We start from the raw sequence: 27825 nt of genomic DNA, 5'->3' as shown, positions 1-27825 counted from the left end.
TTTTTGCCTCTAGATATTTCGGTTCTCAGTTTAATTATCCAGAAATCAGACTACCGGGATTCTGAAAAAATGCAAAGATAAAGAGAGACAGGCCGCCGAGGTCCAAAACTGCCGATGCCGCTTCTCCTAAGCCAGTCGCCAGTTTGCCGGTACTGCTTTTGCAGCTCCTGATACCTGCTACTTCTGATATGCAGGCCTCTACTGAGACCCATTCGGAGTCCGGTATGCCGTGAGATACTTCAACTATGGAACCAGCGGATGTCTCTACCTTGGATGGGTCCGGAGCCACTGTGCAGGCACTGGCTTTTGAGGATGTATTCAGGAATACGGACTTGCATATTAAATTGACACCTCCTTCATTACTAAGGCTTAAATCTCGAACCATGTCTAAACAAATGATGCTCAGGCCCCTATGCCTAAAAAACAAATGATAAAAATGGCCAAAGATCTAATAACTCTAATCAGGGGTAGTCAACCCACCCCCCTCTAAGAGGCCTAGGACCGAGCTTGATTATGAATCTTCTTATCAGGATTCTGTTTTCTCTTGACTCTTCTGATGACCTGGATTTGTCCTTGCCTACTTATGAGGATTCTGATGCAGAGGACTCTACTCCCTCTGCTTCCCCTACTGAGGATTTTTCTTTTGGGGAAACCTTACATACTCAGAGCATTTTCACTGGGAAAGCCAGGAATTTTCTGAATCAAACAAGAGGCTTAGGGATTTCCTTCTCCTACCTCAGCATAGGCCTTTGGGTATTCCTCCTGTACTAGACATTGTTGATGATGCTTTCTCTGAATCCAGTTTGGCCCCTGATTCCCTGCCTCCTGTTCCCAGTAAACCTGACATACTACAGGGTCCCGGAGTCCCACAAGTTCCTTTTCAAAAATCCTATTGCAGATCCAGAGACTATTTCGCAGGGGCCCAAAGGCATTAAGGCTTCTACTGCTAAAAATCCTACCCCTTCTGATAGAGACTCCAGGGTGCTGGATAGTTGGGGTAAAAAGGTTTATACTTCAGCAATCTTGGCAATTAGAGCTTTAAACTGACAATTTCATATGTTAAAATATCAGCAACATGTTATTGGACTGCTCAGAAAATGATGTTGATTCCTGACTGTGTGGAAAATTAAAGACTTACAGGATTTAATGCATTCTGCTGAACAAGTTGGAAAACATACTTTGCAATATGGTTTTGATTCTTTAGAGGCCTCTTGCAGGGCTGCTGTTACTGGGTCTGTGCTTAGAAGGTATGCTTGGCTTAAGGAGCAATCTTTGCCTGATCATGTTATAGCTAAATTGTTGGATGGTTCTTGGCAACAAGGCTGAAGAAGTTCTTAAAAATATGGAAGATGAAGCTAAATCTTTGTAAACTGTTAAAAGATTTTTTACAAGTTCACCCTCCTAGATTTAGTAGGCACTGGCCCTCTAAGAATTGGTCCTTTCCAGCCCCTTCCAGGTCTTCTCAAGACAAACCCAGCAAAAACCCCAGGTTTCAGTCCCAGGGGACTCGCAGTAAAAAGCAGTGGGGGGCCTCCACTTCCAAGTCTGGGAATAACAAGACACCCCCCCTATGGTAAACTGTCTCAATGGCTTCCTTTTAAAATTTCCAAGCACTTATCTTCTGACTGCCCCTTTGGGGAGAATGACTGCTCTTCATGCAAAGAACTGGGAACTCATTACCCAGGACAAATGGGTTTTAAATATAGTGTCCCAGGGATACAGATTTCACTTCCACACGTTGCCAACGCCAAGTGGGTGGCCGGACCTACCCTCAAATCAGTGGGCAGAGGCTCAAACACAAGTGCTTTCTCTCTTAATCATGGGGGCTATTCAGCTGGTACCAGAAGAGGAAAAGGGACCAGGTTTCTACTCAAGACTTTTCCTGGTACCCAGAAAAGACGAATCATGGCGTCCAATCCTGGACCTGTCTACTCTAAACACCTTTCTGGAGATTCCAAAATTCAAGATGCTGACTCTTCAATTACTTCCTATGCTAGGCAAAGTTGCCTGGTTGGCAACACTAGATTTAAAAGAAGCATACCTGCACATCCCAATCAGGGAATCTTGCAGAAGATACCTACGCTTCAAAGCAGGCTACACGCACTATTAGTTCTCTGCACTGTCCTTTGGCTTATCTACTGCGCCCAGGGTATTCACAAAGTGCCTAGGTCCAGTTATTGCATTTTGCAGGCAAAGAAGTATTCAAGTATACCCATACCTGGAAGATTGTCTAATTCCGGCAGAAAGCCAAGACATACTTTTAAATCATCTGGTGTTTGTAAAAAGGTTTCTATCTTGTCTGGGGTACACCATAAACGAAAAGAAATCACAACTGGTACCCTGTCAACAAATTAAATTCCTGGGAGCAAGCTTGAATACAACTTCCCAGATGGCTTATCTCACACCAGAAAAGCAAATTCATTTGACAACCTACTTCAAGCAAGTGGCCACAAAATCCCTGCTATCTGCAAGACAAATACTGCAAGCCTTGGGGTTCATGGCCTCCTGCATTCTTCTAATTCCATATGCAAGACTGTATATGAGGAAACTACAATGGTATCTAAAAAGCCTATGGAGTCAACATTCTCACAGCCTAGAAACAATGATTCCTATCATACCTTGCCTATGCCTAAAGTTCCTTTGGTGGGCAGAGGCCTGCCACCAAAACAAGGGACTACCTTTCACACCACCCCCTGCCACCCAAACACTAACAGATGCATCATACTATTACATGGGGGGCTCACCTGGCAGGAAAATGCATTCAGGGCAAATGGAACCCAAGTCAAATGCACCTGCATATCAATTAAAAAGAAATGTTAGCTGTGCAGACAGCCTTCAAAGACTACATTCTTCCAGGACAACTAATGGTAAAGACTGACAACACTACGGTTATGTGGTACATAAACCAGCAGGGGGGTACACATTCTTACCACCTCTGCAGACTAGCCATGGCATTGTGGAACACAGCCTTGAGCTACCAAGTGCACCTACAAGCTCAATTCCTGCCAGGAAAATTAAATACACTGGTAGATGGACTAAGCAGAATCCTCATGGACGCACACAAGTGGAAACTGGAACCAAGGATTTTCAACATGTTGACAAGCGAATGGGGGAGCCCAGATATAGACCTGTTTGCCTCCCCCCAGAGCTACCAGTTGGACAAATTTTGCACAAGGACTCCCTACAAACAAGCCTGGAAAGTGGATGCTCTGTCCTTCAGCTGGAAAAATCTGGAAAGTGGATGCTCTGTCCTTCAGCTGGAAAAATCTATCAGTCAATGCCTTCTCGCCGCTGCCACTGCTTTCCAAAGTACTACTAAAAGTCAAACATGACAAACCAAGGATGATTTTGAAAGCTCCAGACAGGCCGCGCCAACACTGGTACCCCCTCCTGCGCAGTGTGTCATTGTTCTCTCCATAGCACCTGCCTCAGACTCCTTCCCTGCTGTCTCAGCAGGAGAACCAGATTCTGCACCTTGCAGCCTGGCTCCCTTACCATCCCTCAGCAAACCTGTGATGGATGTAATCTTAGAGGCAAGGAGGCCTAGTACTAGAAAATCTTATGCTGAAAAATGGAAAATATTCTGTGCCTGGAACCAATCTCAAGGCATGAGCACAGCATCTCCCAATTTACCTCAGATTTTACAATACTTAACTGAGATGCTTCCCAAGGGCCTGCCTTTTTTTTTTTTTTCCTCCATTAAAATCCATGCCTCAGCCATTTCAGCTCATTGTAACACAGAACCTCCCCTCTTCTCTTATCCATTGCTCAAGCAGTACCTCAGAGGGCTCAAAAATTTGAGACCACCCAGGAGAGCTCCAACCCCAGCCTGGGACCTTAACTTTGTATTGGAGAAACTCACTCTACCTCCTTTTGAGCCAGCTGCTACTGCAGACTTAAATTTTCTTTCTTGGAAAACAGCTTTCCTTTTAGCAATCACTTCAGCTAGAAGGGTATCTGAATTACAGGCCCTTATGGCAGTGGAGCCTTTCATCATCTTTCATGCGGACAGGGGGCCACTCAGAACCAGTCCATCCTTCATGCCCAAGGTGGTATCCAGTGTGGCTCTTAATCAGTCCATTCATTTGCCAACCTTCTTTCCCAATCCCCAGAACAAAGGAGAATGGATTCTGCATTCCTTGGATGTGCACAGACAACTTGGTCTACTTGGACAGGACTAAACCTCAAAGAAAATCTGAACAACTGCTGGTAGCATTTGCTGCAGGGGAAGGCTATTTCAAAACAAGCCATTTCTAAGTGGATAAGCCATTGCATTCATTTCTGCTATAAACACCATGGAAAACCTATCCCCCAGGGTATCAGACCTCACTCCATCAGGGCTGCATCTACTTCTACAGCCTTTCTCAGAGGCATTCCTACCAGGGACATCCTAGAAGCTGTTACCTGGAGTTCTGTAAATACTTTAACCAAGCATTATCATTTGCCAATTATCTCTAAATCCAGAGCTGGCTTTGCCACTGCAGTCTTGCAGGGCCTTATAGCTGGCCCTAATGCTATCTAAACTCCTCCTCCCAGCCATAGCTTTGGGAATCTACCTAAATGGTAATGACTGCAACAGTGAAACACTAAGAATATAGTACAGTTGTGTACACTTGCCATACATGTAGATGTTGGAGTGTATTCACTGTTGCAGTCCTGGTTACCCTCCCTCCGGCCCCCTAACTTCTTTTGGCTGTACCTCTACTTTCCTTTACTATGCTTAAAAGCCTTTTTGGTGTATTTGCTTTTTTGCTGGAGGTATACCTTTGTGTTTTTGTTTAATTGCTCCCCATTAGGGGGGAACCTGACATCTGGGGCAAGAAAAACTGATGTAATGGCGTAAGGTGCATGTTTATACCCCTGACGACCTGGCGTCATGGAAGAAGGGACAGCAACCGACGCAGGACCCAAGACTTTGTTAATCAGGCCAACTTGAGGGCATCCTGCAAGCAGATTATCCAAATGTAATGACTGCAACAGTGAATACACTCAAACATCTACATTTATGGTAAGTGTACACAACTGTACTTTTTGTGTTAAGGTTTCCTTAAATGTTTTTATGGGGGATTGTTTTTACAAGGAGGTAAAGGGTAAACAGTGATGTTGCTTTTGCTTTGATACTGAAGGAATGGACACTTTTTTTTTTTTTTTCCTGGTTCTCCAGTTTGTGCAGGGTGGGGTGATAAACCACTGTCGGTGGTATGGAAAGGTTTTGAATTTTTAGGCTGGTTTAAAGTTTGTTTCCCTTTAACCTGTGTATGACATCTCAACCTGAGCTGTCATTAACTACATTATGTACAGAATTTAGACTGCCAATCTTATGATAAATTATTAACCATATATTTATTGTGTTTGTGTTTAGTAATATTGGTTTTCCAGTTTGGTTTAGGGAATACTGGAATTTTTTTTTCAGTAGTTTTTATTGAGAAGCTTTTTGATTTTTTTTTTTTTTTTTTCACTGAATGTAAATCCACATTTGTTAGATCTTGTGCATGGTAATGTTTTCAAAATGTCTGTGTTAGTGTTATTGTTGTTATTGTCTAGGTTTTATTTTGGGATTAACCGTATTACGTCAGTTACTGAAACTTTGATTTTGCTGCTTTTATTTCATAAGTAAGTGCTGATCAAATGTTGCTGCATACGTGGGATGTTATGAGGCATTCATTCACAAGCCTGGGTATGCAGCAATATCTGTTTAACACATAGCTCAACATGGACTACTGCACTTGAAACGTCTGAAACAAACATTTTTATATGTTTAAATTTTAGTGTAAACTAATTCTAGCAAATACACGTACTTTAGAACATTTTCAGCATACCACCTGTGAGTCCAACCGTGGGAATTATACAGTCTGTCATTTCATAGTTTTGTCTAAAATGCTGTACGCATCCATTTTAATAATGGACACTTTTAAACAGAATTGTGCAATGACAGTTATGCTAAGGACTTGTAAGTGGTATATTGAAACATGCTATAAAAATGTTAAATTGTGAAAGTATGTATATGTTTTTAAATTAACAGTGAAATACAAACTGTCATATTTATATTTTGCTGGGAGAGTAGTACTAAAAACGTACTTGTAATAAGGAATATTAGGCAGCTGCTGGTGCATTTCAGAAGTTTAAGTGGGACTGTTTTTCATAACTGTAATGATGAGCTGTTTCTTTTCTTTTTGTCTTAAAATGTTGATGGATGTTGGAAGATTTACCTATAGTTACATTGTCGTTTGCTGCTGTGCATTTTTGACATCTTATCTTTCTAATATTTGGGTTTGGTAATTTGGAGGTATTAAACAGTAGGTGGCCACAGTGGTGCAATGGTTAGCGTTGCTGCCTCACAGCAAGAGGTTCTCCGGTTCGATTCTCTGCTGGGGTGCCTTCTTTGCGGAGTCTGCATGTCCTCCCTGTGGTCGCGTGGGTTTCCTCCCACATCCCAAACACATGCTGTAGGTGGATTGGACACTCTAAAATTGACCCTAGGTGTGAGTGTGTGTGTGCCTTCTGTGGAAGGTTGGACGCCGGGCTGGCAACTCGACACCGTAAACTCCACTGCCAATCATGAGCGGACAGGTGATCCGCTGTGGCGACCCCTAACTGGGGAAAAAGCCGAAAGAAGGCGGCTTCTGGAGAGTTTGGGGTTTTAAAAATGGAGCCAGTGTCGTGCACTGCAGTTTGTATAGAGCATAGTCTGTGACCCAGCTGGTAGGGCTGTTTTGTTAATTTCTAATCATTATTTTTATTCTGTTAAATTTTATTTTTAGGTATATTGTATTGCTAATATTTTTTGAGAGATTATGTTCATGATGGGAATTTTATTTAATTTTAGGGCCTTCTGATTTTCTTTCCTAAATGCACAGATAGAAACCATGTTTGTAAAGTGCAATAAATTTTTGGTATGCTCAGGAATTTGTTTGATGCGGTTACTGTTTGGAGGTCTTATTTCCTAGGTGTACACTAACAGATTACATTTGCCTCAGTTACCCAAGCAGACTGTCTGCTTTTTTTTTTGTTATATGCCCCCCCATATCTTTGGATCATCAGTCCCCCTCTGCTCACATGAAGAGGCCATCACCCCAGCAGTCATGAAGATAATTTGGTCCTGCACGCTTACCATTTCTTTGCCCAGATCACGCACCAGTGAACTGCTTTTATCCCAACTGAGTGAGAGTCTGGATTCCCCTCTCCTTGGACTGAGGCCTTCCATTTTTAACTGAGATCCCCAATTGCCCCAAGCCAGGTAACTGTATAACAGCTCTTGGCAAATTATTACCCACACAGTGCTAGTAAAGGGAGTGATGTTTCTATTTTAATCCTAAAGTCACGCATCATGGATCTGGTATGCATGTCACAGAGGCAGGAGTGCACATTACTGGCCTGTGACACGTGCAGTTCTGTACATGCACAGAATTTCGACTACAGTGCCATGCACTGCTTAGTGGCTTCATGTTCATGCACTGAATTGTCCCACTGTTGTAACTGTCCTGTATCTTGGCTAAATATCCATACAAAAGTGAGTCAGTTTGATCCTCGCCCTGAGACAGAAAAGCTAGCAATGGCCACTCCCTCCCTCATTCTGTTGCCAGCTGTGACTGTACAGTATGACAAAAGTACTCATCCCATCAGGTATTATTGCTTGTGTTTTGTTGAACCTAAGTGCAAATTGTCTGCTGAAAACTGTGTCTGTCATATGATGAGTTAGTTCAGATGACTACTGTGTCAAATTTAGCATGTACCATGTAACTAAAATCAGTTAGACAGTAAACCTCTTCTCACTGTGTTCCCTGCAGGGAAGATCCAAGACCTGCTGGCTAGTGGAACGGTCAACAGTCTTACACGATTAGTGCTTGTTAATGCCATCTATTTCAAAGGAAGCTGGGCTGAGAAATTTGATGAAGGAGCAACACAAGACATGAAGTTCAGACTTAATAAGGTAGTATATTAAAGAATTTGAAATATCTCTCGAACATGCTTTGCAGTTTCTATTGACTTTGCCATGTTTTTTTTTATTCTTTTAATGCTTAGAATGAAACAAAACCAGTGAAAATGATGTACCAGAAGAAGAAGTTTCCATTTCGATATATTCCAGAAATGAATTTGAGAGTTCTAGAGCTTCCTTACAAAGGCAAGGATCTAAGCATGATTGTACTCCTGCCAGATGATATCAGTGATGATTCCACTGGCTTAAAGCAGGTAACTATGCTACTCTGTACTCAAGATTCAAATGGGCACAGAATCCATTGCACACAATTAAAAGTGAAGTCATTTGACTCCTCATTCTGTGAACGTATCATTACTTATATATTTTCTGTAGTTAGTAGGTTACCTTGAATGTTTTTATGAAAACCTGACCTTCTCTTAGAGGTAGGAGAGGCTCAATTAATAGTTATGCATCACCATTGTTTTCTCATAATCTCCTTGCCTATCTACAGGGAAGTCTCCAGGACTAGATTGCATTCCTGTGGACGTTTGGAAGCTAGGAGGGAAGAAAGTGATAAAGATCTGGAAGGTTTTGTTTAACAGTCTTTTAAAAGAAGTAACAACATCCTGGAAGGAAAGTAGTTGTAGGTGTAATACCTAAAGATGGCAAAGACCCATCAGATAAAGCTCCATATAGGCCAATTTCATCTCTAAACCATGATTACAAAGTGTTTGTCTATAATTGCTAAAATAATGGTAAAGGTGATGCCAGAATTGATAGATACTGATCAATGTAGTTTTGTGGAGGGGAGGCAAACATTTTGCAGCATTAATAGAACAGTGATGATTCAGAGGGAAGCGGAATGTAAGAAAATGCCACTGTTGTTTGGTCTTGATGCAGAGAAAGCATTCAACAGAGTAAGCTGGGATTTTTATGAGTAAGGCAATAAAACCATTTATATTCCCTGATAAAATAGTAAGGTTGATTAGAAGGATATATGAGGGATCAGAGGCAAAAATTAAAGTGGGAGGGTTCTTCTCTGATAACTTTTTGTTTGGGCAGGTGAACCAGGCAGTCATCTTTCTCATGTGTTACTTTCATTACATTTAGAACCACTGGCAAAAAAAGGGACTCAGAAATTCAGAGTATAATTGGTATGGTCCTCAAGAAAAGTTGGCTTTATTTGAATATGATCTTTTTTTATACCTCATAAACCAGAAAATAGCATTTAAGTGTCGAAACTGTATCAGGATATTCCCCAAGTCTTTTTGGGATTCAGAATTAATGAAGGTAAAACAAAGGCAATAGTTCTAAACTACATACCCACACAAACAAATTGGTTCAGCAATACCCATATTTATGAGGACATGATAAAATGAAGTACTTAGGGGTATGGATTTAAAAAGGATTCTGTTATGGCAGCTAAGGATATGTGGGAAGAGACTAAACAAAAGATAAAAAAACTAAGAAATTGGAAACTCTGTTTAATGGATATGGATAGCAAGATACACGCAGTGAAAATGTTTTTAGCACCTTTAGTTCTATAAACAGGTCATTCATATTTTTATGAATGAGACAAGGTGTGGATAGCAGTAGAGTCTAAGAATTTTATGTGGGAGAGGAAGAGGGCAAGAGCCAAGTGGGATAAGTTGATTATTCCAGTAGAACAAAGTGGTTTGGGATTACCTGATTTGTAGGGGTATTTTAGAGCTACACAGTTAAGGCTCTTATACATAGTGCAAACAGAAATCTACAATTCAAAATGGAAAGGGTTGATGAAACTGGGGAAGCTGAAGAAATAAGAAGATACTGGGGTTTTGGATGTGATCCTTACGGAAAATAATATCCATACAGAATATTATATTCATAAAGTAGCAGAAAGTATTCCAGGAACTGAGCCAACACAGGAGTGCTGAAAGGAGGTTCTTCTGATAGGGTTGACTGCAATTAGGGGTACGAAGATTAGGCAAGAGGGCCTAGAATTTATTGTAGAAAACTGGCAAAGGAGCCAAGGTATTGGAAACAAATAATTAGAAAGAAAAAGGCAATAGAATGGGAAGAATTCATTTGGACTGCAAGCTAGAAATTGCCTTCCCTATCAAGGATTGCTATCGGAGAATAGGCAAAAAGAAAGTAATAGGGGGATTCTGAGTGAAAGACCAGCACCGATGATTTAGTATAATCTAGAACAGAAGCTGCTGTTAAAAAAAGGATGATTAGTAGGGCTTAACAAATATTGCATGATAACTATAAGGATGATTAGTAGGGCTTAACAAATATTGCATGATAACTATAGGAATCACAAACAAACACACCAGGGTTTGCCAAAGGCTTGCTCAGGCAAATAATTATACTATCAAACAAGATAAACGTAGCATAGCCACCACAGAGAGACGTGTATAATTGTAAAATAAGTATTAAAACCAATTTTATTAAATATAAAGCTATAATCAACACAGAGAATAAAAATGGTGATAAGCATTTTCAGCCTATGCCTTCCTCAGATCATATTACATTCCAACTAGAGGTGTTTTTTCAAAATGGCTGGAACCAGTCAGACTTCATCTAGTAATGACATCATCCATTGGTCTTCCTGTTACACCTCCTTCCTATGAGTATAGGTTTTAAAGGTAAATCGCCATTAAGACCTGGTGACATATTGGCTATCCAGCTACTCTCAGCTAATTCAATATGATTATTTAAATCTCCCCTTTATGAAGACAGTGTCATAACTTCCAAAACTGAAAATTTGAAGTTATGAATAGGGCTTTTCATAATATGCTGAAATAAAGAATTGTCTTTGTTCTTTAATCTAATGTCACTAACTTGTTGAAAAATTCAAGTTTTTAAGGGACAAATAGTTTTTCTGACATAAAAACTTGTACAATTGTGCAAGTTGCTAAATAAACCATATATCTTGTGTTCTAGTTGGCATAGGTGTATAATTGATATTCTCTATCATTGACAGGATGAAAAAATAAATTGCTGGTATTGATATACGGGCAGGCTTTACAATTTCTATATCTGTTAAGTCCCATGTCTGCCATGATGTTCATTCCTCCTCTGATTTTCTTTGCATAGCAGCTGTTTAAGGTTCTTTATTCTTGAAAGTAAACCTTGGCATATCACCAATAATGTCTCTTAAGTTCTCATCTGCTACTAATATTTTCCAGTTGTTCACTGTGGTGAACAGTTGGAAAATTCTATTATGCCATTTTGTTTTGTTTTTTTCAATTGAATTGTACAGGTTATAGGTCACATTAAAGGTGGGAAAAGTTTTGAAATGATTTATTATGGTGTCATTTTTTTATATCACAAAGACCTGGCTTTTTAACAGGGGTGTGTAAACCTTTTATACTCACTTTGTATACATACTTATTTGCCAGTTTTTGAATATAGTTGTCAGTGTTTTTCAACTTCCATACTAACTGCTACACCCCTTTTACCAGATTCATCTGTTCATTACTTAGTATTTAATACTAAATGCACCAGTAGTAACATAAAAGGTAAAACAGTTAAACAACACTAAAGATGGTCAGATAGGCTCTCAAGTAGAAATGTAAGCCTTTTGAAGAAATTAACCTTAATGGAGAACCTAAATGTGGCCATGGCATTGCATACGGCAAGCCAAGAAGGTTGGAAATTCTGCAGGACAAAAAAAGTAAAGGTCTCTAAACAGATTTGTGGTACCATTAACTATCTGTCCTTAACCAAGTGGAGTTGGCTAGCCAGTCAGTAGAATACTGGAAATGCTTTAATTAAATAATAAATTTGCTGCTATTGGCATCACAAATCCCACAAGACATCAAAATAAGAAAGTCCTATTAAAACCCTGCTTTTGGAATACTGGATATACAAGAAATGGCCAAGAGCAGCATTAGAAAACAGAAATGTAGTGCACCACAATAATCCATGATACTCTGTGCTTAATTCATGAAATAATCTGGGTGAGACATTAAACCTGAGCTCCCTTCTGCTGGATTTGGTGGTAGGTTAGGTGGATGTAAAAGATTCTATGGCAATTATCGAAAGAGTAGAAGGTTATGTTCACAAACTTTAACATGGCTATTGACATTTTCTTAATATTAATGCATACAGTTTTCATCTCAAGAACAAACAATACCATTTTCGCCACCCCACCTTCCACCACAGTAATTTTTTTTTATTTCGTCCTCTTTTATTTTCTAATACAATGGATCTTCACAGCATCTTTTTCATAAACATAGTACAGCAGTAAATAACATCTTGTCCCATTTTCTAGTTTCCTCCTTATTTCTGTAATTTTATCTTCCATACAGTACAACATCCATATCAATAATTGTAAATTCTTTCCATTTATATACTACTTTAATCATTTTTCCTAAAACATTATTTTTTGGTTTGCAATAAATAAATACAATGAATGATGTGAAGTTATTTTCATTTGGTCTTCAACCTGTGGGGTTCGGAGCAGACCTCTGATCTGACTTGGCCGACTGCTACAGCTCTATGATCCAAAAAATCTGAGCTCTTACCCTACTCATAATACCCTGCTCCCCATTCATCCCTCAGATCTCATTTGCCATATTTTCAAACAGCACAGGATAGTGACTTTCTGAGCTTCTGTTGGTTTTTGTGAGTGAATTTCAGACGTTTTTTCCTTTATAATCTCTCCTACCTCTGTTACTTATTTCCCCTATCCTATATCTGTAACCACATGGGTCCATTCCTTTTACGGTTCTTTCCATCTCTTTATCCCCCCCCCATTTAAAGCCCTTTCTGTATTTAAAAATGTTCGTTAGCAAAGGCCAATAAGGGAAACTGTCTGACAAGCCAGAGAAGTTTAAAAAGTGCGCTACATGTGGGCATAAAATTTCTCCGTCAGTTTGCTTGGGGGCCTCTCACCTGGACTCCTCTTGTTCGATATGCGCTTGTTTCAATCAGCTCGCTCTGACAGGGAAACTAATCCTGAGGGGGGTTTTCTGCCTTCTTCCTTCTCTTTTGGTTCTCTATGAACTTTAGGGGCTCATACTCCCACCGAGAGGCATAAGGAGAAGAAAAGTTCCCCAGACAGAAGTTCTTCTTTGCCCAGGGAGCCCTCTCGCAAGTCCGCCAAATCTGTTTCAAATGTGGGCAAGGAAACTATCTGGATGCGATTTCCTAGGTTTTCTCCAGAGCCGGTTACCTCTATGCCCAAGTCACCACTACTTCATTCTCCTAGACCAGCCTCAAGGCCTGCTTCAGTTGTTTCATCCACCAGGTCCTCCCGGAGCCTTTCTGAAGCTGAGGTAGAATGTTGATTAAGTTCGTCAAGGCACAGATTCAACTGGGGGTCTTGCCCGCACCATCCCCTGTTAGATCCGGTAGCCTTCAGCCTGCTTTTGTCCCTATCTCTTCTTCTGCAGTCCAGCCCCCAGCTTCAGAGTTGTCAGATCTGATGATCCCGAGAGCTGACAGCTACAGTTACTTCGACTCCAGTTGCCCCAAGTAGTTCGGTCCCGACAATTTTGGATCAGGGTGAGTCTGAGAGCCTTCCTCAAGGCACAAATTCAAATGGTGGGTCATGCCCACTCCATCCCCTGTTGTATCCAGTAGCCTCCATCCCCTGTTGGATCCAGTAGCCTTCAGCCTGCTTTTGTCCCCATCTCTCCTTCTGTGATCCAACCCCCAGCTTCAGAGTTGGAGCTGACAGGTACAGTTACCTCGACTCTGGTTGCTCTGAGTAGTTAGGCCCCAACTGTTTTGGATTGGGGTGACTCTGAGAGCCATAATACAGGCATCAGATCTGAGGGTTTGTTATCGGCTCCAAAGTTTTTGGAGCGGTCTCTTCCACTTGAGTTTCGGTGCTTGATAGTACAGCTCCGACTCCCCTCTCTGATCTGGGAGTGGTGGGAACTCTTAGGATTCCTCCACTGACCACTTCAGCTCCGGTGGGAGTTCCCTCAGATTCCCATTCCACCTCTGCATTTGAGGTGGTGGAGAGGGTTCTCTCTGCCACTAGGAGAGGCTCAGCTCTTCCCCTCTGAGCCCCAGTTCCTCCTCAGGAGAATTTGTGCAAAAGGTATCCCTTCTGTTTCATCCTGGACAGCTTGCCATAAAGAACTTCCAAACTTCTTTCAATTGGAACACGTTGAGTCTTCAGATACCTCCCTGGAACATCCCACCAGAGAGGGCCCTCAAAAGCATACATCCAAAAGGACACATGGATTCCTCTCCAGAGTCCCTCACGGAGGACACTTATTTGTAGGAAGGGCCCCAAGATCCCCACATGAGGATGTCTCACTTGGAGACATTATGGAAATCCTGCACCAGAAAGGTGGGTGGTCCACCCAAAACCCTAACCTAGATGAGTCAGTGTTCCTGGAAGCCCTTGGATCAGACCCATCTACATTCCCCCCCATGGACTGTCTTATTGATCTCATTTCCAGCAGGGCATGGAAGGAGCCAGACAGTGGAATCCATCCCCAAATGCCCTGACAAGATCCTTAATGCACCTTCAGATAGGCCTCATTAGACCTGTCAATGCCATGGTGTTTGCAGCAGCCACCAAAAAGGAGCTGGCTCAGGAAAGCTCCTCTGTTCACCCTCCAAACAAGGATTCTCGGACAGATTTGGGAAGTGGGTGCATGGTTCAGCTACCTTCGTTTTGTGGGCACCAAACTGTTTGTGACCAGACTTCAGAGAGACCTGGTTATGGAGCTGTCTAGTTCTGTCCCAGGGTTCATGTCTGCAGAGAAACAGAAAACCTTTTCCTCCAGAATGGCCACTCTTTTCTATAGCTAATACAATGTTCTTGGTGTTACACTGTTGCAGCCATTACAATTGGGTTATCTGCTTGCAGTAGCCCTCAGTCGGCCTGATTAACAAAGTCTTGGGTCTTGCATCAATTGCTGTCCCTTCCATGACGTCAGATCGTCAGGGGTATAAAACATGCGGCAGATGCCATTACATCAGTTTTTCTTGCCGTGCGGTGCCCGAAGCAGAAGCAGTTCGCAAGTGCTGGTCGGCCGACTCTCGAAATTTTTGTTTTCGAGTTTCAGAACGGAAGTCTTCAACTAAAACTAAGTACCCGTTGGGGAAACTTTTTTTTTTCTTGCTCCTTACCGATGTCAATAAAAGTTAATAATTGCATTACTTGTGGAAAGCAAATACCTCCTAAAGATTTTCACTCGTACTGTATTCCTTGCTTAGGCCCTGACCATGACGTACCTTGCTGTCTGTTTTGTGCTTTATTTAAATCTGCGCACTATCCATCATCTGTATATTTTTCCTCTAAATATTTCGGTTCTCTGTTTAATTATCCAGAAATGTCATCGGTTAGCCATCCAACTACCAGGATTTCGAGAAACGTAAAGACAGAGACAGGCAGCCAAGGTCCAAAAATGCCGACAACGCTTCTCCTAAGCCAGTCGCCAGTACTCAATGAGGCGCTTTCGCAGCCCCTGATACCCGCTACTTCTGATTCGCAGGCCTCTACTGAGACCCATTCGGAGTCCGGTATGCCATGCGATGCTTCAACTATGGAACCCTCAGATGTCTCTACCTTGGATTGGTCTGGAGCCGCTGTGCAGGCACCGGCTTCTGAGGGTGTATTCAGGCCTACGGACTTGCATATTAAACAGACGCCTCCTTCGTCATTTAGGCCTAAATCTCGAACCATGCCTAAAAAAAAACTGACGCCTAGGCTGCATAAGCCTCTATGCCTAAAAAAACAATAAGAATGGCTGAAGATTTTATAACTCTAATCAGGGGAAGCCAACCTCCCCCTACTAAGAGACCTAGGACTGAAGTGGTTTATGAATCTTCTGACCAGGATTCTGATTTTTCTGATTCTTCTGATGATCTGGATTTACCCTTATCTATTTATGAGAATTCTGATGCAGAGGACTCTTCCCCTGCAGAGGATTTTTCTTTTGGTGAAACCTTACATACTCTAAGGGAGCATTTCCACTGGGAAAGCCAGGAATTTTTTGATTCAAAAAAAGAGGCTTAGGGATTTCTTACTCCTGCCTCAGCATAGGCCTTTAGCTATTCCTCCTGTACTAGACATTGTTGATTATGCTTTTTCGGAATCTAGTTTGGCACTTGATTCTTTGCCTCCTGCTCCCAGAAAACCTCACTGATATTACAGGGTTCCTGATTCTCACAAGTTCCTTTTTAAAAATCCTATTGCGGATCCAGAGACTATATTTCACAGGGACCCAATGGCATTAAGGCTTCTACTGCTACAAATCCTACCCCTTCTGATAGAGACTCCAGGGTGCTGGATAGATGGGGTAAGAAGGTTTACACTTCTGTAGCCTTGGCCATTATGGCTTTAAACTGCCAGTTTCATATGTTAAAGTATCAGCAACATGTTATTGGATTTCTTATACAGAAAATGATGTTGATTCCTGACTGTGGAAAATAAAGAATTACAGGATTTAATGCTTTCTGCTAACAGGTTGGAAAACATACTTTGCAATGTGGATTTGATTCATTACAGGCCTCTTGCAGGGCTGCTGTTACTGGGTCTGTGCTCAGAAGGCATACTTGGCTTAAGAAGCAATCTTTGCCTGATCATGTTAAAGCTAAATTGTTGGATGCTCCCTTAAATCAGGACCGCCTGTTTGGCAACAAGGCTGAGGAAGTTCGTAAAAAGATGGAAGATAAAGCTAAATCTATGCAAACTGTTAAATATTTCTTACAAGTTCAGCCTCCTAGATTTAGTAGGCACTGGCCCTCTAAGAAATGGTCCTTTCCAGCCCCTTCCAGGTCTTCTCAAACCATACACAGACACAGCAGAAACCCCAGGTTTCAGTCCCAGGGGGACACGCACGACTAAGCAGTCGGGGGTTTCCGCACCAAAATCAGGCAGTAGTAAGACTCCCCCTATGAAAAATGTCTCAATGACTTGCTTTTAAAACTTCCAAGCACTTCCCAACTGAATGCTCCTTTAGGCGGAAAGATTGGTCTGCAGGCCAAAAACTGGGAGCTCCTTACCCAGGACAAATGGGTTTTAAATAGTGTCCCATGGATACAGATTTCATTTTCACACCTTACCAACACCAAGCGGGTGGCCAGATCTACCCCCAAATCAGTGGGCAGAGGCCCAAAATCAAGTACTCTCTTAAGGCATGGGGGCTATTCAGTTGGTACCAGAAGAGGAAAAGGGACAAGGTATCTATTCGAGACTTTTCCTGGTACCCAGAAAAGGCAATGCTTGGTGTCCTATCCTGGACCTTTCTATTCTAAACACCTTTCTGGTGATTCCAAAATTCAAAATGCTGACTCTTCACCAGCTGCTTCCTATGCTAGGCAAGGATGCATGGTTGGCAACACTAGACTTAAAAGAAGCATTCCTGCACAGCCCTATCAGGGAGTCTTGCAGAATATACCTACGCTTCAAAGCAGGCTACATGCAGATGTTCATCGTGTTTCACTGTTGCAGTCATGACTGTAGGGTTCTCCCCTGCCGGCCGGCCGGCAGCCCTCGGTCGGCCAGAATCCCAAAGTCTGGGTCCGGCGTCGGCTGTTCAACCCTGCTCCCTGACGTCAGAGCGCCAGGAGTATAAAGCTGACAGCCGACGCCATCTTCTCCAGTCTTTCTTGCCGTGCGGTGTTAGCAGTTCGCAAGTGCCGGTCGGTTGACTCCTGACGAATATTTCTACATACTTCGGTCCAAAGACTTTCTTCTCCACTCAAAGCTAAGTACCCCGTTGGGGAAACTTTTTTCTTGCTCCACTCCGATGTCAGAAAAAGTTAATTGTATTTCATGTGGGAAGCAAATACCTCATAAGGATTTTCATTCTTACTGTATTCCTTGCTTAGGCCCTGACCACAACGTAGCTAGTTGTCGGTTTTGTGCTAGATTCAATCAATGTACAATTAAGCAAAGGTACGATTTTGCTTTTCATTACTTCGGTAGGCGCTTTAACTACAAAATGTCGTCAGACACTGTTCCATCTACCGGAGTTCACAAGCGTCGCAAGGATAAAGACAGGCCTCCGAGGTCCAAATTTGATAGCGCACATGTTGAACCAGCTTCAGGTTCGGCCATCATCAGTGAGGCGCTTTTGCAGCCCCTGTCATCGGCCATTTCAGAACAGACTGCCGAAACGGACTCTCACGAGGAGCCAACCAGGCCTTTAAATATCTCTGTTGCAGGACCTTCGGACAATGCTCCTTCGGATGGGTCCGGAGCCGCTGTGCAGGTACAGGCTTCCGAAGGGGTTTTCAGGCCTACTCAGCTTCAAATAAAGGCAAAGCCAAAGACAAAGGCAAAGACTCCTTCTAAATCAAAGACTTCAACACAGGCCTCTTCTGAACCGGCTCCCAAGTCACAAACAGTTATTCAAGATGGTGGAGGATTTACTTACAATGATTAGGGGTTCTCATCCCCCTCCAGACAAAAGGCCAAGGCAGGATGTTTATTATGATTCCCCTGATCAGGCTTCTGTTTCCTCAGTTTCTTCTTCTGATCAGGAATATTCTTTTCTTCCTTATGAGGATTCTGATGCGGAAGAATCCATTCCTTCAGCTTCTCCTCCTGAGGATTTTTCTTTTGGGGAAACTCTGCATGAAATGAGGGAACATTTCCACTGGGAGGGACAGGAGTATTCAGAATCCAAGAAAAGACTGAGGGATTTTCTTCTTCTTCCCCAACATAGACCCTTGGCTATTCCTCCTGTTTTGGATATTGTGGATGATGCCTTTTCAGAGGCTAACTTAACCCCTGATTCTTTTCCTCCGGCTCCTGTTAAGCCTGATAGGTACTACAGGGTTCCTGATTCCCATCTGTTTTTATATACAAGAATCCTACTGCTGACCTTGAAACTATTTCTCAGGGTCCTAAGGGTGTTAAGGCCACCACTGCTAAAAATCCTATTCCTACTGAAAAGGATTCTCGAGCCTTGGAAAGATGGGGCAAGAAGGTGTACACTTCTGCTACTTTGTCCATTAGGGCTTTAAACTGTCAGTTTCATACGCTTAAATATCAGCAATTCCTCTTGTCTGTCTTAAAACAAAAATTTACTTCCATTTCTGCCTGTGCAGAGGATAAGGAATTACATGACTTATTGCATGCCACTGAACAAGTTGGGAAGCATGTTTTACACTGTGGATTTGATGCCTTGGAGGCTTCTTGTAGGGCTGCGGCCTCTGGCACAGTCATTAGAAGACATGCATGGCTAAAGGAACAAAATTTACCTGAACAAGTAAAGGCTAAATTATTGGATGCTCCTGTTCAGCATAATGTTTTGTTTGGATCTAAAGCTGAAGAGGTGATTAAAAAGATGGAGGATAAGGCGAAATCCATGCAAACAGTTAAAAGATTTTTTACAAGTACAGCCTCCTAGATTTAGCAGGAATTGGCCATCAAAAAACTGGTCCTTTCCCTCTTCAGACAGGCCTCAAAGGGGTAGATAGACGCTCCAGAGGGAGGCCTCAAACACAAGCTGCTTATAGACCAAGGCAGTGGACTGCTTCTACCCCTAGGGGAGGAGAGGATAGGTCACAGTCTCAAAGGAAACAAACTCAATGACTCCCTCTGTTGGGCTGCAGGAACATCTTGCCAGGAAGCCCCTCTTGGAGGAAAACTCTCTCTTTACCAAAATTGGACTCAAATAACCCAGGACAAATGGGTTTTGGATGTGATTTTAAGAGGTTACAAATTCCAATGTCCTTCATGGATGCATCTGCAGTCATAACAACTGGGTTGTCCTGTCGTCAGGCAGCCCTTCAGTCGGCCGGATTCCAAAGTCCGGGTCCGGCTTCGGCTGATGTCGCACTTCACCCGACATCATCTTTGTTGGTCTTCGGGTATAAAGGCATCAGCCGACGCCATTTTCCTCAGTCTTTCTTGCCGCGTGGCACCAAGCAGAAGCTGTTGGAAGTGCCGGTCGGTCGGATCCAGAGATTACTTCTACGAATACTACCGAAGACTTCTAAAGCTAAGTACCCCGTTGGGGACTCTTTCTTGCCTCAGCCGATGTCAGAAAAAGTTAATAATTGTTTAACCTGTGGGAAACAAATACCTCATAAAGATTTCCACTCTTACTGTCTGCCTTGTTTAGGCCCAGCCCACGACGTAGCAGCCTGTTCGGCCTGTGCTTCTTTCAACTGACGAACGCTTAGGCGTCGGTCGGAGTTTGCTGAACAGTTTTTCGGTTCTGATTTTGCGTACATTATGCCGTCGGATCCTCCCACTTCACAATCTACCAAAAAACGCAAAGATAAAGACCGACACTCGCGGTCCGCGGTTTTGGCCAAAACCATGGCTAAGCATACCGCGAGTGTCTCGGTTTCGGCCGAAACCGAAAACTGATCAAAGTACAGCTGAATCTATCTCTACAACTGAGGCCCCTGCTACCATTCTTGAATCGGCCTCAGAAATTTTATCCACTACGGTGGTTGCCACTGACTTATCAGACACCATTCCCTTGGATGTCTCTACCCCAGCACGTGGTGCTGCTAGGCCTCCAGCAGCCATGTCCATTAAGGCCTTCGCCAGGGCTAAAGCAGCCAAGACTACTAAAACAGGGCCTGTTAAACCCCTACAACCAGGCCCTCCTCTAGTTCTCAAATGCTTACTCTGGCAGAAGATTTAATTTCTTTAATTAGAGGATCTCAATCTCACCCAGACAGGGCCTCTCAGCCCCAGAGAAGAGACCTAGGGCAGAGCCCCTGAGCCAGTGTCCTCTGATGATTCTGCCGATGAATCAGACATAACTGACCAGCCAGAGGCTCCTTTCTCCAATTTTGAAGACTCTGATGCTGAAGAATCCATTCCAGCTGCTTCCCCACCAGAAGGATTCTCCTTTGGGGAAACCTTACATGCCATGCGAGAGCAGTTCCAATGGCAGCAACAGGATTTTTCAGACTCCAGAAAAAGACTTAGGACCTTTCTGCATCTTCCTCAGCACAGGCCCTTAGCTATACCCCCTGTTCTCTCTGTGGTGGATGATGCTTTCAATGATGTCTGCCGCACCGCGCAGACTCTTTACCTCCAGCCCCTGCCAAACCAGACAGATTTTACAGGGTGCCAGACACTCATCACCACCTTTACAAGGCTCCACTTGCAGACCCCGAAACTATATCCCAGGGTCCCAAGGCAGTAGCCGCGACCACAGCTAAAAATCCTACTCCTTCTGAAAGGGAAGCAAGGTCATTAGACAGATGGGGCAAAAGGTCTACACTTCAGCTACTCTCTCAGCTAGAGCTTTAAACTGTCAGTTTCACATGATACAATACCAAGAGTTTATGCTTGATCAGTTAACTAAAAAGCTAACCACTGATGAATCTCTTGATAAGAAATATGTATTAGAAATGGTAAATAACATACAACAGGTTAGTAACCATTCCTTAAAATGTGGCTATGATGCACTGGAGGCTTCATTTAGATCAGCCATGACTGGCACAGTGATAAGAAGGCATGCATGGCTTAAGGAGCAAGCTTTACCGGATCATGTTAAAGCCAAATTGCTAGATGCTCCTATGGATAAGACAAGTTTGTTTGGTACACCTGCCCAGCAGGTTATGAAGAAAATGGAAGAAAAGGCAAAATCTGTTCAAACGGTTAAAGATTTCTTGCAGGTTCAACCCCCAAGGTTTAGCAGGAACTGGCCTGCCAAAAATTGGTCCTTTCCTGACTCCACAAGATCTCAAAGGGGAAGGAATAGACGTTCCAGAGGCAGAAACCAATCCAGAGGAGGTGCCCACAGAGGACGACAGTGGCAAGGTAACAACAGAGGCACAGACACAACCTCTGCCACTACAGCAACACAGCCACAGTGACTTAACCCTAAATCCGCCTACAAGGGAACAAATAGCAGCTCCTCTAGGCGGAAAGTTAACCTTATTTTCAAAAAACTGGCACTATATAACAAAAGACAAGTGGATTTTACGAACCATAGATCAAGGTTACCGGTTCCACTTCCACACCTTACCAGTCAAAAGAGGAATGCCAAATCAAAAAACAGAGGCTCTACAACAGATAATGCAGTTAACAAACATGAGAGCTGTGGAAAGAGTGCCAACAGCAGAGCAAGGAAAGGGGTTCTATTCAAGACTATTCCTAGTTCCAAGAAAGGAAAACAGTTGGAGACCAATTCTGGACCTGTCCACCCTAAATACATATATCATTGTCCCAAAATTCAAAATGCTGACCCTACAGCAACTTCTTCCCATGCTGGGCAAGGAGTGTTGGCTGGTAACTCTAGATCTCAAGGAGGCATACCTGCATTCGACGCCCATCCGACCAATCTGCAGAAGATACCTCAGATTTCTTGCAGGATCAGAGCACTATCAATTCTCAGCATTGCCCTTTGGCTTATCTACTGCCCAGAGTATTCACAAAATGCCTGGCATCAGTAATCGCCATTGCAGACTACAGGAATTCAAATTTACCCATACCTGGACTGCCTGCTACAAAGGGACAACAAAAGCAAGCTGACAACAGATTTACAAAGGGTCATTTGCTTGCTACAAGCACTGGGATACACAGTCAATTTACAAAAGTCAAGGCTGATACCATCCCAAACAAGGACATTCTTGGGCGGAATTGGACACAGTAAAACAAATGGCATTCCTAACTACAGAAAACAAAAGAACTCCTCGTTACTTCTTGGCACTAACAAAACTGAACAAGTTAACAGCAAGAAAAGTACTGCAGGCCTTGGGCTTCATGGCATCATGCATAATCTTGGTCCCACTTGCCAGACTACATATGAGAAAACTACAGTGGTACCTAAAGAATTTATGGTCCCAACACAGACACAGCCTAGAAACAGAAATCCCATTAATTCCATGCTTAAAACAGGAGTTCCTATGGTGGGCTCAGGCATGCCAGTCAAACCCAGGGCTACCCTTTCGCAAAGGTCAAGCAAGCCGGACCATCACAACAGACGCTTCAGACCTAGGATGGGGGGCCCACATCAAGACAAATGCGTACAAGGATTGTGGACACAGGATCAACTTCACCTGCACATCAACCTAAAAGAAATGCTGGCAGTAAAACTGGCAATCCAAAAGTTCAGACCATTTCTCAAAGAGGGCCAGTTGATGATAAGGACAGACAACACCACAGTCATGTGGTACATCAACAAACAGGGAGGCACTCATTCATACCCCCTATGCAGAATGACTTTGGAGCTGTGGACCCTGGCTCAGCTACAACATCCAGTTACAGGCAATATTTGTACCGGGAAAAGAGAATACTCTAGCAGACATATTAAGCAGAACCACATCGGATGCCCACGAATGGAAGCTGCACCCGGACATCTTCAAGACCATCTCAAAGAAATGGGGAATGCCTCAGATAGATCTATTCGCATCACCTCTCAATCAGCAGCTCAAAAAATTCTGCACAAGGACATTCCACCCACTAGCATGGAAAGTGGATTCGCTCTCCTTCAGCTGGAAAGGCCTAACAGCATATGCATTCCCACCTCTTCCCTTGATACACAAGGTATTACTAAAAATCAAGGAAGAACGTCCAAGGATAATCCTGATAGCTCCAAACTGGCCAAGACAACACTGGTACCCACTGCTGAGGAGCATGTCTCGGAACAATATGTGGCCAATACCTCTGATGCCTTTGATGTTAACTCAGAACAACTACAGCATCATACATCCAAACCTAAAACGTTACAACTGACTGCATGGAGCATCACATAGCAGCAGCTAATCCAGAACTTTCACAAAGAGTAAAAGACATTATTCTTGAACACGCAGCCGCAGACCTTCAACAAGAAGGAACTATGCTGGAAAATGGAAAAGGTTTGTCATTTGGAGTACTGAAAGAGGAAAAGATCGTCAAACATAGATATGCCTAACATTCTGGAGTATCTGGCGAACTTCTTCATTCAGGCCTGTCCTACTCCTCCATCAAGATACATGCATCAGCTATTTCAGCAGAATACAGCTTTGATCCACCTGTTTTTCGCACCCTTTGCTCAGGCAGTTCCTCAGAGGAATCAAGAATGTAAAACCTCCAAGGAAACCACCATTACCAGCTTGGGACTTAAACTTTGTGCTAGAAAAGTTGACACTATCACCCTTTGAACCAGCAGCAACAGCAGACCTACAACACCTGTCATGGAAAACTGCTTTCCTACTGGCAATTACTTCAGCAAGGAGGGTTTCAGAACTACAGGCCTTAATCCTAATCTTCCACCAAGATAGAGTGACCATGAGGACTAATCCTACATTTATGCCTAAGGTGGTATCCAGAGTGTCTTTAAACCAGGCAATCCACCTACCTACCTTCTTTCCCAACCCACAAAACAGAGGGAAAGAATACTACATACCTTGGATGTACATAGACAGCTACGCTACTACTTGGACAGAACAAAAGTAGCAGAAAGACTGACCAACTTTTTGTAGCCTATGCAACAGGAAGAGAAGGAAAAGCTATTTCAAAACAGACAATCTCCAAATGGATAGGAAATTACATACGATTCTGTTACTCCTTCCATGGGAAACCAATTCCACAGAACATAAGACCTCATTCTACAAGGGCAACAGCCACTACCACAGCCTTCTTACGAGGAGTGGCAACCAAAGACATTATTGAGGCGGCTACTTGGACCTCCGTGCATACATTTGCCAAGCATTACAATTTGCCTCTATATTCCAGATCCCGAGCAGGGTTTGCCACTGCTGTACTGCAAGGGATCCTAAACACACCATAATCTAGTTTTATCCTCCTCCCCTAGTTGGCTATGGTATTCTACCCAGTTGTTATGACTGCAGATGCATCCATGAAGGACATAGTACAGTTTTGTACCTACCATAAATGTAGATGTCGAACTGGATAGCATCTGCAGTCAGATTACCCTCCTCCTTCCCTCTGTGGTACTCCTAGGGTGTTTACCCTCCTAATAGCTAGCTGGTGGGGAGTCTTTTATGGTGTATTTGTTTGTATATATGTACATACATGCTTATTTTTGTGTTTACCTCTATTTGGAAACATTGGCATCTATCCAAATTTTAGCCTTCAAGAGGGCTACTGGCATCTGGGGCAAGAAACACTGAGGAAAATGGCGTCGGCTGATGCCTTTATACCCGAAGACCAACAAAGATGACGTCGGGTGAAGTGCGACATCAGCGGCCGGACCTGGACTTTGGAATCCGGCCGACTGAAGGGCTGCCTGACGACAGGACAACCCAGTTGTTATGACTGCAGATGCTATCCAGTTCGGACATCTACATTTATGGTAGGTACAAAACTGTACTTTTTCATACTTTGCCAAGGCCAGGCGGATGACCAGACCTTCCAAAACATCAATGGATGGAGGCCTTAAACCAGGTGGAAGCTGTTTTGGCTATGAATGCCATAGAACTGGTACCTCTTTCAGAGATGGGAAAAGGGATTTACTCAAGGCTCTTTCTAGTCCCAAGAAAGCAAAATTCATGGAGACCCATTCTGGATCTGTCAGTCTTGAACACCTTTCTAGAGATTCCAAAATTCAAGATGCTTACTCTACAGCAGTTACTTCCAGTGCTGTCCAAAGATGCATGGATGGTGACTTTGGATTTAAAGGAGGCATATTTACACATTCCATCAGGCAGGAGGCATATTTACACATTCCATCAGGCAGGATCGCAGAAAATACCTCAGGTTCAAGGCCAGATCGAGGCACTTTCAATTCTCTGCGCTGTCCTTTGGATTGTCTACTGCGCCCAGGGTCTTCACCAAATGCCTGGCTCCAGTAGTAGCTTACTGCAGACTCAAGGGAATTCAAATTTACCCTTATCTGGACGATTGTCTAATTCAGGCAGACAGCAAGGATGTCTTACTCCAGCATCTGGACTTTGTACAAAACCTCCTCAAATTCCTGGGATTCTCTGTAAACAAAGTCAAATTTGACACCATCACAACAGATAACTTTTCTGGGTGCTCTTCTAAACACTACGACCCAGATGGCATTTCTGACATCCGAAAAACAATTACAGCTGGCACCAACTTTCAAAGCCTTGGCAACTCTAACCCATCTATCTGCAAGGAAATTCCTGCAGGCTTTGGGTTACATGGCCTCCTGCATCCTTCTCGTACCATATGCAAGACTACACATGAGGAAAGTACAGTGGTACCTAAAAAGTGTATGGTCTCAGCATTACCACAGTTTGGACATACTGATTCCTGTCCTTCCTTGCCTTCAAAAGGAATTTCTTTGGTGGTCCAGGGCATGTGCTCTAAACAAAGGGAAGCCCTTCCGTCTACCTCCTGCCTCTCAGATTCTAACCACAGACGCCTCGGATTATGCTTGGGGAGCCCATTTTCAGGGCAATTGTCTGCAGGGCCTTTGGACAAAGGATCAGAAGCACCTGCATATCAACTTAAAGGAAATGTTAGCCGTTCGGAAAGCTCTGTTGGCCTTCAGGAATCTCATACAACCAGGACAACTACTAATACGGACAGACAACACCACAGTTATGTGGTACATAAACAAGCAAGGGGGATCTCATTCCTACCCCCTTTGCAGACTAGCCATGGATTTATGGAACACAGCTCTAGCTTGCAATCTGGATCTTCAAGCTCAGTTTCTACCAGGGAAACAAAACTTACTGGCAGACAGTTACCTTTCGGATCCGCACGAGTGGATGCTGGACACCAAAATATTCAGGATGATAACAGCAGTATGGGGATGTCCTCACATAGATCTCTTTGCATCCCATCTAAATCATCAGCTACAGAATTTTTGCACCAGGACATTCCACAGAGAGGCTTAGAAAGTGGATGCCCTGTCATTCAGTTGGAGGAACCTCTCTGGATATGCCTTTCCGCCTCTACCTCTTCTTCCACGAGTTTTATTGAAGATAAAACAGGACAAACCCAAGATGATAATCTTGTTGGCTCCGAATTGGCCTCAGCAGTTTTGGTATCCAACTCTAATAAACCTATGCCTGGACCCTCCTTGGATTTTACCACAGTCTCCGAACCTTCTGTCCCAACATCAGGGTCAGGTTCTACACTCTCACCTCAGAACTCTCAGCCTGGCGGTCTGGTTAATCCAGGGCCTTTGATTTCTTCTTTTCTACCCAAGCAGGTTATGGATGTCATTTTAGAAGCCAGACGTCCTAGCACTAGGAAATCTTATACAGGAAAATGGAAAAGATTTTGTTCCTGGATGCAGGCTCAGGATTCCGATCCTCTTCTTCCTAACATTACTTTACTTTAATTCTTCTTTACTTGACGGATCTCTTACATAAGGGTCTCTCTCTTTCTTCCATTAAGATCCATGCTTCTGCTATTTCTGCTCATTATAATACAGACCCTCCCATCTTTTACCACCAGCTCATGCGACAGTTCCTCAGAGGAGCTAAGAACTTAAGACCTCCTAGATCTCCTCCTATTCCTGCTTGGGATCTCAATTATGTTTTGGAAAAACTGACCTTGCCTCCTTTTGAGCCTGCCGCTTCTGCTGACATCAAGTTTTTATCTTGGAAAACAGCTATCCTGTTGGCACTAACCTCTGCCAGGAGAGAGTTACAAGCTCTTATGGCGGTGGAACCTTATATTATTTTTCATCAAGACAGGGCATCTTTGAGGACTAATCCGACCTTCATGCCTAAGGTGGTTTCTAAAGTGGCTTTAAATCAATCTGTCCACTTGCCAACCTTTTTCCCCACTCCTCAAAATAAAGGGGAAAGGATCTTACATTCCTTGGATGTACATCGACAGCTACGTTTTTACCTGAACAGAACCAAGGACATCAGAAAATCAGAACAATTGTTTTTCTTATGCTTCCAGTTCCCAAGGTAAAGCCATTTCTAAACAAACCATTTCTAAATGGATTGCTCATGGAATCAGATTTTGTTATTCACACCATGGAAAGCAAATCCCAGGGAGCATACGGACTCATTCCACCAGAGCTGCTGCCACTTCTGCAGCCTTCCTCAGGGGAGTTCCTACCAAGGACATTTTGGAAGCTGCAACTTGGAGTTCA

The 27825-nt window shown here is 43.1% G+C and overlaps 1 protein-coding gene across 2 annotated transcripts in view; it reads left to right on the top strand.

Annotated features, from left to right (window-relative positions):
* Positions 1–27825, top strand: part of SERPINB1 (serpin family B member 1) — a gene marked incomplete in the record, with an annotated part of 209072 nt that overhangs the window by 138412 nt on the left and 42835 nt on the right. For both annotated transcript variants that reach the window (XM_044065167.1, XM_044065166.1), the window contains 2 exon segments: positions 7788–7930; positions 8023–8190. In XM_044065167.1, the coding sequence (XP_043921102.1) occupies positions 7788–7930; positions 8023–8190 (311 nt within the window).

The sequence above is a fragment of the Protopterus annectens genome, chromosome 3.part0, assembly GCF_019279795.1.
Source record: "Protopterus annectens isolate FY-2018-M chromosome 3.part0, PAN1.0, whole genome shotgun sequence".
Classification (NCBI taxonomy): Eukaryota; Metazoa; Chordata; order Ceratodontiformes; family Protopteridae; genus Protopterus; species Protopterus annectens.
The sequence above is the reverse complement of the archived record's forward strand: the minus strand, read 5'-3'. Positions and strand labels throughout refer to the sequence as shown.